Source organism: Phodopus roborovskii, unplaced genomic scaffold (genome assembly GCF_943737965.1).
Source record: "Phodopus roborovskii unplaced genomic scaffold, PHOROB, whole genome shotgun sequence".
NCBI classification, from domain to species: domain Eukaryota; kingdom Metazoa; phylum Chordata; class Mammalia; order Rodentia; family Cricetidae; genus Phodopus; species Phodopus roborovskii.
In genome coordinates, this window is record NW_026126434.1 from 10,632,917 (window position 1) to 10,647,177 (window position 14,261).

At 44.7% G+C, this 14,261-nt stretch overlaps 1 protein-coding gene across 1 annotated transcript; it reads left to right on the forward strand.

Moving 5' to 3' along the window:
* Window positions 1-819: 819 nt before the first annotated feature.
* Window positions 820-11,968, forward strand: LOC127224052 (phenazine biosynthesis-like domain-containing protein 2). The gene is made up of 9 exons (XM_051186819.1): window positions 820-917; window positions 3,485-3,584; window positions 3,891-3,989; window positions 7,627-7,736; window positions 7,855-7,884; window positions 8,667-8,755; window positions 9,119-9,297; window positions 10,903-10,965; window positions 11,810-11,968. The coding sequence occupies exons 1-9, from the start codon at window positions 834-836 to the stop codon at window positions 11,920-11,922; spliced, it is 867 nt and encodes a 288-aa protein (XP_051042776.1). The 5' UTR covers window positions 820-833; the 3' UTR covers window positions 11,923-11,968.
* The last annotated feature ends 2,293 nt before the right edge of the window (window positions 11,969-14,261 follow it).

Below are 14,261 nucleotides of genomic sequence, written 5' to 3' on the forward strand. Positions count from 1 at the left end.
TTCTTCAGTAATGAATTTAATTAAAGAGCACATACCAAGCCAGAACTGGGTGTGAGGTATATCTACACTGTGAGGCAAAGCACTTACTTGAGTGTGTGAAGCATGGTAAGGAATCCTCTCCCTGACCCCCCCCCCCAAAAAAAATCAGAAATCAGGAACTTGGGGAGTTGTAAACCTTGTGTTTAGTATGATAGAGTCCCTGGATTCAATCCTCAACACACACACACTTCAGAATATATGTGTGCATTTATATATGTACATATACACACACATACAGATAGTAGGTAGATAGATAGATAGTCTGTTTGCTTTTCAAAACGTGCCTTCTCTGTAATCCTGGCTGAGGTGGAACTCACTCAGAGATGCGCCTGCTGACCTTGTTCTCAATCCCCCTACCTCATATGAGTAATCACATGTCTGCATGGGAAGACTTCAAGCAACAATTGTGCCTCTCAGACATCTCATGAACTTCATTAAATGTACTGCCACAGGAGGGTGATATATTGCAGAGTTCTGTGTCTGGCATGAAAAATATTTCATTTAGCTAGTGTGAGACAGAGTTTCTCTGTAGCCCTGAGTGCTGGGATTAAAGGTGTGTGCCACCATCACTCTGCTTAATTTAGCTAGTATTTTAAAACAAATTAAATGCAAAGGCTTTAAAATGTAGGGGAATCACATATCTTTAGGTGCAGGTATGTTGGAATAATTGTTTGCCTTTTATCTGGGAGCCATTAACTGTGCCTGTATATAAAGTAAAACATTAACTATTATTTTTTTAAACAGCAGGAAGTGAAGCAGGTTCCAGCAAGGCTGAGACAGAGCGGGTGAGGAAAATGAAGCTCCCAATTTTCATAGCAGATGCGTTCACTGCAACAGCTTTCCGTGGCAATCCTGCTGCTGTCTGCCTCCTCGAAAATGTAAGTACTCGGTTCTCAAGGGCCTTGTTGAAGTTCTAGATGTGTGGAAAAGATGTGAGACCACCCTGAGTGCTTGCTTCTTTGGCTTGTGTTTTCTGTCATGTTGGTGATGGTCATGTGTTCAGGTTAGGACGGGAATGGCTATACCTAGACTGAGTTGGAAGCATAGAGATTGGCATGCAGAGGAACTGGAGCCCATTGAAGAGTTGAAGAGGCGGCAGCACAGAGTGGGGGACCAGGCCTGTGAGTCTGATGTTCCAAAGGATATGGCAGGAGGATCATGAGTCTGAGGCCAGCATGGGCAATATAGAGAACAATCTTATAAAAATAAAAAGTAATAAATAATCAAGCAATTATTTTATAAAGGAATGACTGGAGCTCCTCTTCAGTATTATGTTTTAATTAGCACCAAAATGTAAGCACAAAATCACAGGAGATCTGTGAGTAGGAATGGCTGAACAGTTATGTGACATTTCTATGTGGACATTTTTGGGGCTTTCAGCAGGGGCAGGTGAGACAGGCTCGACGATGCTACCCTGACTGACTTGGAACTCCCTATGTAGCCCAGGCTACTCTCAGACTCTACCTATCTCAACCTCCAGAGTGCTGGGCTTTCAGGGTTCATTATTATGCCTGGCTGCTGCCTTATCTATACCTCAGAAATGTAGACATTTTCTTCAGGGCCTGGCAAGATGACTCAACAGGTAAGGGTGCTTGCCATTAAGCCCTATGACCTGAGTTCAATCCCTGAGACTCATGGTGAAAAGAGACAACTTATTCTTTTTTTATTTATTGATTGATTTTATGTACACTGGTGTTTTGCCTGCATATATATCTATGTGAGGGTGTCAGATCTTGGAGGTACAGAGTCATGAGCTGCCATGTGGGTGCTGGGAATTGAACCTGGGTCCTTTGGAAGAGTAGCCAGTTCTCTTAACTGCTAAGCCATCTCTCCAGTATTCTAGAGAGCTGACTTTTGCAAAGTGACCTTTGGCTGCATGCATGCACAGTGTGTGGGACCTGTGAGAGTGGTCTGTGAGTAAAACCTGCTGCCAAGCCTGACTACCTGATTAGATCTCTAAGTTCCACATGGTAGAAGGAGAACAGAGTACCTGCAAGTATCATCTGATCTCTACACTTGGACACAGACACACACACACACACACACACAGTCACATACACACTCAACACACACTGACACACACACATACTCATACACATATAACACTCATACACATACACACTCACACACAACACACACATAACACTCACATACATAAGAAATAACTGGAGCCAAATAAAAAAGAGGAAGTGGCTTTATCAGGAGGGTCATGAGTTTGTGGCCAGCCTGGGCTACATAGCAGGCTATAGGGACTATTAATGATAACTGTTTCAAAAAATAGAATAAAATATGTATCTTACCTTTTTACTTAGAGCAGTTAGCATAAAGGAGTTGATTTTTGGGAGCTAGAGAGATGAGAGAGATGAGCCTCCTTTCATCTCAGCTATGTATCCATCAAGTAATCCTCAGCCAGCACTTTCCTTCCACCAGCTGCAGGGTAAAGAATTACTAGGCTTTATCTAATAATGCAAGAGCTTGGGAAGATTAGCAAGAGAATAGTTAACAACCAGATCCCAGATTCCAAAATTGGAACCTCCTATAGGCTTAATCTAGCAAGCACAACTTCCTGCCAAACAATTGTGGAATCAACTGTAATTGCCTATCAAGAATCTAATCATATTTGTTCCATGTCTCCATGTCACTCATATATATATTTATATATAGAAGTACATATGTATGTATATATGTATGTGTGTATACAGATATACATATCTATAGATGTAAATATATGCATATGTGTACATATAATAGCTGTGTTTTCACCAGATAATAATTTGAGTTGTTTCATAACTTTGATTATCTTCAGAACACTAACATCAATAAACACTGTAACTAAAGATCTATCAGCTGATGGGAGTTGTCCTTCTGTACATATGTTTCTCTTATTGGTTGATAAATAAAACACTGTTGGGCCAATGAGGCAGGAAGATAGGCAGGACTAGGAGAGGAGAAGTCTGGCTGGGAAAGGTAGGAGGAAAGCCCACCAGAGTCAGTCACCATGTAGCAGGTAAAGGTATTGCAGGTCCATCATTCTCCGGTAAGCCAAGACCATGTGGAAATACATAGATTAGAAGTTATGAGTTAATAATTAAGACAGAGATAGCCAAAAAGAAGCCCTAGCCACCAGCCAACAGTTTAATAATTGATAGTGTGTTCATTTGGGGCAAGGTGGCTGCTGAACCAGGCAGGAAACCCTGTAACAATCAATATAATGTTTTTTTAAAGACAGAATTTCTCTGTGTAGCCCTGGTTGTCTTGGAACTCATTCTGTAGACCAGGCTGGCCTCAGACTCACAGAGATCCATCTGCCTCTGCCTCCCGATTGTTGGCATTAAAGATAATGTGCCACTATGCCAAGCATATGTCTTTTGATGCCAATAAGCTGCTATGTTGAGTCAGATCTGTGTTTTCAGGTTCTCAATAACCTTGTTGTTTTCTATTTAAGACATTGGATGAAGATTCTCATCAACATATTGCAAGGGAAATGAACCTCTCTGAAACTGCTTTTATCCAAAAACTGCAACCTACTGACAACTTCACACAAAGTAAGTATACACTTAAATGTTTTGTTGTGTGCGTGCACGGGCATACACCACAGCATTTGTGAGTTTGGAGGACAGCTTATAGGAGTTGATTCTTTGGTTCAACCATGTAAATCCTAGCAATCAAACTCAAGTCATTGGGACCTTTCCTGGGAGGGAGAAGAATGTCTGTCTGTCTGACCTGTGCTCACCCCTTCATGAAGGTTTACCTGTTAGCCACGCTAATGATTTAGGGAAGAAGATGCTGAGGCATGTTTAACCTAACTGTGGGTCTGATCTTGCTTTTCTTTTATCTTCACTCCTCTAAAGGTTCCCATTTTGGACTAAGGTGGTTTACTCCTGAGAGTGAGTTCCCACTATGTGGCCACGCCACCCTGGCTTCTGCGGCTGTGCTGTTTCACAAAAAAAGTACTGTGGACTTTACTTATCTATGGTTGTTTGTTTGTTTTGTGATAGGGTCTCATTTAGCTCAGGTTGACATTGAACTTCTGGGTTAGATGATGGTGGCCTTGAAATTCTGGCGGATTCTACTCTTTCCACCTCTCAAGAATTACAATTATAGCACCTACCACCATGGCATAGTATGTGAATTTCTTTTTAAAACATATTTTACTTGCATGTGGCTGAGGGAGCTGCATGACCAGAATGGACATAGCTTTCAATGTAATATCTAAAAAATAAACGCAAGCCATTCTCCACATAGTGCCCCAATGACCTTAAAGTCATACTTTTTAAAGTTTGTTTATTTTGAGATTAGGTCTTATATAGCTCCTTATACACCCCAAATAGTCTTGAACATCTTCTCTTTCTGCCTTCACTCCCAAGTCTTGTTATTACAGACTTTCACTACCACAAACCATTTACACATTGATACTGGTGGAACCCCAGCTTTGTGCATGTTAGGAGAGCACTCTACCAGCTGGGCCACATCCCCTGCCCTTTTCTCAAAAACAGGTTCTTGCTACACAACCCTGTTTGACCTGGAACTTGCTCTTTAGACCTGGTGGGACTTGAACTTGCAGCCTTCCCACCTGATGCTGGCTGGGATTATGGGTTGAGTCACCACACCCAGGTCCTCAAACAGCAATTCAAAATAACTACTTTACTGTTGTGATTACTGAGCACTGGACTAACCCAAGGCTTTCCTCGAGGCGTGGCAGAGCTGGAAACAGCCTGGGATCAAGGCTTCAGATCTTAAGAACCCAACTCTCCTCACCCTGTAGGGCTACAATTGTCATCCCAGGATCAGTGTGTGCCTGCTCTGTGAAGCTCTGGAGATACCATGTTCACCTCATATAGCATTGCTTGATTAGCTCCCTGCTGACTTCATCTAGTTGTATCATAGTCTCTGCCAACTTTGCCCCATTTCCCCCGGAACTAGTCTGCAAGGTTCTATACTTCTCTTTTTTGGGGGGTGGAGGGCGTAGAGACAGGGTTTCCCTGTATCTCTGTTTTGCTTTGGAGCCTGTCCTGGACCTCAAACTCACAGAGATCTGCGTGCCTCTGCCTCCCTAGTGCTGGGATTAAAGGTGTGAGCCACCAATGCCCAGCTGGTTCTGTACTTATTAATTAAGCTTACTTGGCCTAGGATGCAGCTTCTCCGAGATCTCCTGAACTCTCCTGTTCTATCTTCTTTATTTATGATCCCCTGGACCTTCCTTCTCAAGATCCTGTCACTGAAGAATGATGTGCTGGTCCAAATCAATTTTCCCTTTGTTTTTATGCACATATGTGTTTTTGTCTACATGTATAGCTATACATCATGTGTGGGTCATGGTTGTAGAGGCCAGAAAAGGGTGTTAGATCAGCCAAACAAGTTTTGATTACATTATAATTAGTTAATTAACTTTTGTGCGTGCACAAACAAATGCCACAGTGTACATGTGGCAATAGAAGGACAATTTTCACAAATCTGTTATCTCCTTCTACCTTGTGGGGCTGGAGTATTGAGCCCAGGATGTTAGTCTTGGCTGCAGGTGCCCTTATCCACTGAGCCATCTAGCTGAAACTCAAAGAGCAATTTTAAAGGTCAACATTTTAGGAATTGGATAGATGGCTCAGTGGTTAAGAGCACTAGTTACTCTTCCAGAGGACCTGGGTTCCACTCCCAGCACCCACATGCTAGCTTACAAACTCTCTCTAACTCTACTCCCAGGGAATCAGTGACCTCTGAGAGCAGCATACACACATGGTGCACACAGACATACATGAAGCAAAAACACTCATACACATTAATTTTTTTGCCTTCTAAAAATAAAAACTAAAATCAAACATTGTAATAACACAAAAACAAAGAGATACTGATTTGATACTTATATGCTGACAAATGGCAATCAAAAAACGTTAAACACTTTTACTTCCTGTAAGTAAACAATTATGTTTCTGTAAGAAAAATGCATTGTATGTGCAGTAGAAATGGTGTAATTTATAATATACCATAGACTCAGATCTTAGCCTATGTGTTTCATTGGGTACAAAGTACAAAGTGTGCATATCTCAAGGCCATAGTTAAGTCATACCACACAACATGTGTGAGCCCAGCCAGAAACACTTTCTTTTCACTACACAGATGATTTTGAGTTAACTTTGGTTGTTGTGTATTTAGAAGCCATGTACTATTGACACATTCTTTGCAACATCCACATTCAGTTACATGACCCCATATGAGGTTGTGACTCATGGTTTAAGAAGGTGGACAATAGACAAGGACCTTGAGCTGAAGAAAATGAAATCTGTGCTCTGAGCTAGATCCAGAAGAGATGTATCCTCAGAAGCTGCAGTGTGAACAAAGCTCCTGCTGTGTTTCCTACATAATCCAGCATCCTTAGTTTCCTGAGGGAGCATGTGCCTGGCAGGAGATTAAGTTTTGAGTTAGCCAAGGCCTCTCTATCTTGGCATTCATTATGACAAAATACATGACAGAAACAACTTAAGGGAGGAGAAGTTCTGTTTAGCTCACACTTCAGGGGATGTGGACCATCATGGTGCCCATGGTGGTTTGGTCCACAGCTTTAAGAGCTTGCATTAGTAACTCTGAGATCAGAGAGGAAGCAATAATGTTGGACCAGATACTGATCAAGTTACAGCTCTCGAAGGCCTGTGGCCTTGGTAAGGAAGTAGCGTTAGAATCCAGCCACTGCTCAGGCCACAAGACCCTGAGGAAATCCTTTCACCTCACAGACACTGACAGGCATCTGACTGAGACATGAGTTCGTAAGTCACAGACTTCCTGGTGTCAGGAACTCTCATCTACGGGAGTGATTTTATGTCAAAGCTGGTCCTGGTGGCCACACATCCTGCTCTACCCCCTTCCCTATCTCCTTCCTGGGACTCAGAGAGCCTAGCTACAGGCTTGTGCTGTGAAGCTACCCTCAGAAAGGTATGAGAAGAGACCCTCCACTTCTGTCATGTGGGCATCGATCTCCTTTCTTCAGAATCCACCATGCTGTCTGTGTCCTGGGCTGGATGGACAGCCTTAGCTCTGCTCAGGGCCTCTGTCATCTTTCTATTTGCCTGTTAATAATGTTTTTATTCAACTCCTTAATCCCTTAAAATCTGTCTAGGTATCCCCTCTTGAAAACCCACTTCTGAGACCTTTCACTGTGGGTCAGTTCTCAAACTGTGTCTCTCCCCAAAACAGTGCCATGAGCTGAGGACCGAGAGTATTGGGGACATTTCACTTTCCTATTATAAAATTCTGATCATTATGATAAAATGATTTTATTTGTGTGGGTGGAGGATAATAGTGAAGACAAGTTTAGGTTGGTGAAATAGGCCTGAAATCCCAGTTATTCAGGAGGTTGGGAAGAGAGGGTTAAAATTTCACAGATTTCCTGGGCCACAGAGGGGACTCAATGGTAGCCCAGAGATATCATCTAGAAAATAAAGACCAGTAAGGATGGGGAAGAGTTTTGGGGGAGATCCTCTGGGCTCATTTTACAGATACACGCACACACAGACACACCACCACCACAGAAACACCCACCAACACCCAGAAAATACAACCATTCTTATTTTCCTGATTCTTGATTCCTCCTCTGTCCAGAGAACACAAACAGCACTCTAACCTTTGCCACCATGAGTGGGGAGCTAAAGGCCAGAAGAGCAGAGGACAGGATTGTCTTGGACTTTCCTCTCTACCCAGCCTTCCCCCAGGTTAGCTCTTTCTCACTGCATTTACACCTAATTGTAACAAATACTGTTATTACCAAAAACTGCACTTAGTCCGCAGCTCTCCTGTTCAGCACTGACTGTATGTCTTTCTTTCTTCTAGGACTTCCATGAAGTAGAAGACTTAATAAAGGTTGGTGGAAAGAATCCAGTTAGGCCTTGTGATGTGCTCACTTGTTCGTGTTTGAACAGAAAGCTCTGGTGTGACCTGATCCCATAAAATAGCCCCTCCATCCTGGCTGTGTACCCACTGCTTGGGAGCCTAGGTGGTTTCAGGTCAGAATGTTAGCAATGTGTCTAACATTCATTGAGTTGCACTATTTCTTTCCTCAGGCTAGCTCAGGCTAGCCTTGAACTTGCAATTCTCTTGCCTCTCAAATACTAGGATTACAGGTCATAAAATCACAGCTGACTCATTTGGTTTAACTATTAGTGATACAACCTCCATAGAGGAACAGGACAAGATGGAGTGTTTGGGAAAGCCTGAAGGAGGCGGTGAGGAAGATAACAGGCATCCTCAGCCCCTTTGGACTAAGAAGGGTGACTCCCACCTGATGAAGGCAGTGTGCTTGCTGAGCAGAGGAGGATAAAGCAAGTTCTAACCGGAGGGCCATCCCTGAGTCCTGGAATTCCTGGAGCTTCCTACCTCTGCCTCCCAAGTGCTGGTGTCAAAGGAGTGTACCTACCTGTTTTGTTTTATTGCTTTTGAGACAGGGTCCCAGCCTGACTTCACATTTGCTGACTAGCTGAGGATGACCCTGAACTCCTGACCTCCCTACCTTTTAATCCTGGGTTTATAGAACATGCTCAGTTCACGGTGGTGCTGGGGATTGAGCCAGGGCTTCTGGCATCTAGACAGACATCTAACAACTGAGTAAGAGTTAGTTCTCTGAGAGTTTTGGTATGCTGTCACAGGCAGCCATAGGTGACACCCTGGTCCAGGATATTCGGTACTCTCCAGATACCAAGAACCTCATGGTCCGGCTCAACGACTCTTATAACAGGTAAATGCCCTGTTTTAACCATTTACATGCCAGCACCCAGATTTCCAGCTCTGCTATCTCCAATGCCTGACTTCTTTTGAGACAGGCTCTTCCTATATAGCCCTGGCTGTCCTGGAACTAGCTCTATAGACCAGGCTGGTCCCAAACTCACAGAGCTCCACCTGCCTCTGCCTCCTGAGTGCTGAGATTAGAGGATATGCCACCATGCCTGGACCAACCACTTCCTTTCCCATAGGCAGATGTCAAAGGCAGGCTCTCCCGTCCCTCTCTGAGCCATCTGGGCATAGCCCAGCCTCTTTCCTATGCTGTGTAGGGGGTGGTCTGTGGAATACTTATTGCTGATCCATTCTTTTTATGCTCAAGGTCCTTTCTAGAGAGCCTGAAGGTGAATACAGAACCTCTGCCTCGAATTGAAAAGACAGGGAAGGTGAAAGGACTCATTCTCACTCTGAGAGGAGAGCCTGGGGGGCAGACACCCCAGTATGACTTCTACTCTCGGTACTTTGCACCATGGGTTGGTGTGGCTGAAGACCCAGTGACAGGTACTCTTCCCTTGATATTACATGTGCTGGGCATAACCAGGTTCTTGTAGTCTTATTCAAAAGTTGAAATACAAGCCCAGAGAGATTACAAAGTAGTGAGGATGCTTCATTCAAAGCAAGAGTGCAGATCAGAAAGGGCACACTGTCAAGACTGATAGTGAGGTATGTGAACAAGCACCTACTGAGGGCTCCAACTAATGTTTGGAATATGTCCGTGTGTGCATGCTTGCGTCTGTCTGTCTGTCTGTCTGTCTGTCTGTCTGTCTGTCTGTCTGTCTGTCCTTGGATGGGCAGTATCTCCAGAGGCTGTGTAACCCTTGGAGTGTCACATAGTTGTGAACTGTTTAGTATGGGTTCTGGGAACTGAACTCTGCCCTCCATAAGATCACCAAATGTGCTGAACTGCTGAGCCATCTAGGTGCATGTTAGTAAAGGTCACTTCAAGGGTACAATGTAGCCTGAAGCAACATTTGTAGGCCTTGTGCCAGCCTGAACTGTAGGGAAGACATCAAAGATGGGCTAACTGTGTGCCTCCTACTTTCATTCTCCTTGAGGACAGCAGTGGATGTAGCCAAGGGTGGGGGTGACTGATGGAGGGTGTTGCTGGGGGAAGCAGGTTCAGGGCTGAGAGCCACTGGGAAGAGGCTGTGGACACTAAGAGCCAGGATGGCTCTGGAACCTTCACTTAGTCTTTGGTGAGGAACAAAACGGTCCAACTTGAAGGTCAGCATTTAAGCAGACTGAAGACTCAGGAACATGGCCATAGTGTCCATGTGGTCCAGTGAGTCTCTCCCCAGAGCAGAGGATCCCAGGCAGCATGCACACCCACAGCTGCTTCCCCAGACTGGGACAGACACCCAGTGTATATTGTGTGTGTAATGTTTTCTAAAATGTGAAGGTCTTTGGACCAGGAGGGATGAGCTGCTGGAATGGAGTAGGACTGGGGGGGTCTTGGGACAGGAAACTGGTATGGCTCTTTACTCTGAAGGACATCTCATAATTCTTAATGAACTTTTCTAGGGGAAGAGGAATTTCCCCACACTACACTTTACTCCCTCGAGATTTTGTTACTACTGACTTTTTCTTTCCTTCCCAAGAAAGGGTATCTGAGCCTAGCTTGGCTTCTCCAGCTAGCTGCGCATGACCTGGAACTCATGTCTCTACCTCCAAAAGCTAAGGTTAAGGGTGTGAGCCACAGAACCCTGTAGGACTTATTTGCATTTCATTTCTTCACTTTCATGGGTAATCTCTGATCAGGTTCTAGGGTAAATCACATGAGAAAATAGTGGCACAGATGTCAAGGGCAGGAGGAAAAGAAGTTCAAGACTAACTTCAGTTAGTTATAGGATAGCCTGGGCTACATGAGACTGGTCTTTAAAAAAGAGAACAGAGAATAACCCTGCAGTTGAATGCAGCTTCAGAGAAGGCAGAAGAGATTACTCATAACACCTCTCTCTCCCGTCCCTACTCCATACTCTGCAGTGGCCACCTTGACACAGGACTGGATGACCTAAGGTTTAGTCACACTAGATGAGTGGTTGTAAGTGTTGGTATGTTTAGAGAAACATCACTCCTGCTCTCTCATAGCTTGTCATTTCTTTCCAGGGTCCACCCACACTGTTCTTGGCTCCTACTGGTCTGAGGAGCTGGGGAAGAAAGAAATGCGAGGTAGGCTAGCTCTCCTCATCTCTTCCTCTCCTCTTTGGGTGCTTGGGTGTTGAACTTGGGTCCTTCAAGTGCTTGGTAAATGGGATACCATGGAGTCATAGCTCCAGCTCTTGGCTTTTTGAGATGGAGTCCTGCTGTGGAATTCAGGATGGCCAGGTGTGTGTCCCTGACCCCTGAGGGACCAGTTCCCCAGGGATGACTCTAAAACTCAGGGTCACAGAGAAGGAACTCAGCTGAAGGGAGCTACATTAGCCTGTCATCAGCACAGGGCTCTGACCCACAAGGCTGAGCTCTTGCTGAAGGGGATTATCAGTCTCTGACTGTGAGGTGGAGAACAGGGGTTTATTGTCTGTTCTTGGCAAGTCTTCTGACTTGATAAGCATAGAACCCCTGGAAAGCTGAGGCTGTGCCTCTCTTGGGCACCTACCTGGCCTCACAGTTGCTTTAACTTTCTACAAGGAGACAAACTCCATCTGACTTTTCTGAGCTGAGAAGGGAGGGAAGACATCCAGGACCCCTCTCTACACCTTCTTAGACTACCTTTCTCCAACTCCATCTCTTAGCATGTCCTTGAGGGCTAAGTGCTAAAGGGCGCTTTAGTGCTAAAGGGGCAATGCAGGAAGTAGCAGAAGAGGCCCAGGAAGGAAAGGGCCGGGCAGTGTGTGCATATCAGCTGTGCATCAGCTGCAGGAGAATGGGGGGGGGGCGGTAGGCTGTGGACACATGAAGGAATTTATTCTGGAAACTGGCCTATTTGGAATTCTAGGTTTGTAACACTTCCCTGTGTGGGTGGCTAATCAAAGGGAAACGCTCTTAATTGTCCTCACTCTGTGTTCTCTTTAAGCCTTTCAGTGTTCCCGCCGAGGAGGGGAACTGGACATTTCCCTGAGACCTGATGGACGAGTTGACATGAAGGGTGGCGCTGCTATTGTCTTAGAGGGCACACTGACAGTCTAGAGACACGTATGCTGGGCTGTGGCCACTGCAAAACACAGTGTTTCCTCTATACCAAATACGAAAAGAAAAACCCAAGCCAAACCAACAACAAATGCCCAGATGGGCTTCAGCAAGCCCAACGACCAGTGCCCTCAACCCTCTTGTGAAGAACAGAAAGGGAAGCCAGTTGTTGGAGGGCAGATAGTGTCTCCAGACTCCTTAGCTGATGAAGGGCTCTGGCCTCTGCCTGTGTGTGTCTTCAGGAACCCATAGCGGGAAGTGATGCTGTCACTTCTTTTGATTATGACTCCAACCAAAGTTAGAGATTCATTGATAAGGATAAAGGATAGAGATGAAATTTAAATTTAGGTGTGTGTAACCAATAGAAGATTTTACAAGCATATATATATATATATATATATATATATATATAATTTTAATTTAAAGACAGATTCTTACTGTATAGACCTGTGTAGACCAGGCTACCCTCTAACTCACAGACATCTGCCTGCCTCTGTCTCCTAAGTGCTGGATTAGTGGTGTACGCCATGATGCTCAGACTCATAACCTTTGAGAGATCCAATAACTTTGTGGAAATGCAGACTGTTAACACTAAAGAGAATAGACTGTAAACTGTTAGGGAGGCTGTGCTATGGCTGTGGGGAGTATGGAGTCACATGACTGTGAAGACAGCAAAGGGAACAGTTTGTGTGGGAAGAGTCAGAGTAATCCTAGTGTCTATAAGTAACAATCAGGACAGAGCTCAGGAAATTAAAACAAAGTCTGTATCTGATTCGATTATGTGATGATAAAAATAAAAACCAGGATCAGTGTGACCTGTGACCTTTTTCTCCTCTGTGTCTTGACAATGGTAAAGCCAAAGTCTTCTCTCGTTTAATAAACCATTAGAGGGGCCAGACCCTTGCCCAGCCCCCTACTGTAGCAGCCATGACAGGCTGCAGAAAAGACCCAGCAAGATGTGCTGAGGTTCCTGACCTTGCCTGTCCTCCCAGTCTCTAGGAGGTCAGATATCCTTCACATGGCAAGGAACCATGGGGGGACTCTGGACGTGCTTTTGCATCAGAATGGGTCTCTTGGTGATTTGGGGAATCAATTTGGGCACAACACCATGATTTAAATTAACATTGAATTTGGTGACTCTGTGATGTTGACTCCACGTGGGTGGATTTGGAGTAGATTTCCTCCTCAGGCAAGATAATTTTAAACCTGGTGTGGTGGAACATGCCTGGACTCTCAGTACTTGGGAGGGAGAGGCAGGAGGATCAAGAGTTCAAGACTAGCTTCAATATGGCCAACCTGTGCCACCTGAAACCCTGTCTCAACAAACAAAGTGTTTTGTAAAGCTGCATTCACTGATGTGAAGTCATAACCATTTCAAAAATTTCAAGCTAGTCTGGTTTGGTGCAGCAGTCTATAGACCCCTGACTTGTGTGGAGGCAGGAGGATTGTGACTTGAAGGACAATCTGGGATACACAATCAGATGGACTCACAAAACAGAGCAGAGCAGAGACAAGCACACACACACCCATCTGCTGACAAAGCAGTTTCTATGCCCCCTGCCCCCGATTATCAATTTTCACTGTGTTTTAAGTGATGCTGGGGCTAGAAGCAGAGTCTACACATGCCAGGCAAACACTACAAATTGTGTCACACCCCCAGTTCCAGGATGTAAATCCTCAGATCTTACTGGGGACCTAAAACTCAGAGAACAACAGATGACAACTTTGTGGAGTAGGTCTCTCCTCTCACCTTTGTGGGGACTGAACTGGTTCCATATTGCATGGTAAGTGTGGTCCGTGGTTGAGTCATCCTTATAAGGATTGACAGCCAAACCGGTGACTATCCTGTAGCCTCAGCTAATGGAGAAGGTGAGGCAGAGGGACCACTTAAGCCCTTCTCATCTCTCAAAAACATTAGGGATCAGGGCTGGGGAAGGGATGTACCTGTGTTATAAAAGGTATGCTTAGTCTACCTGAGTGTCTGAGCTTACCCCTACACACACACACACACACACACACACATACACACACACACACAGCACCCCAGAAAGTCTCCCATGTCACCTTCCCTCATCTCCAGGGTTTACAAGTATGTATGTGCATAGTCAGAAAACTATTTAATTGACATTTCAAAAACTTGCAAATGTAACTCCTGGTTTCTGGAGGTCATGCATTTTCTCTCCCAGGAGTGAGAGATGCTAGATAGAACTAATGAGGCTGAAGATCAGCCAGTCCCCAACATAATATTTGTTACATATTTTCTTTCTTTGAGCCTGAGATAGCCCAGGCTAGCCTTGAACTCAGGGCAGTCTTCCTGCTGCAGTGTCCTGCTATCACAA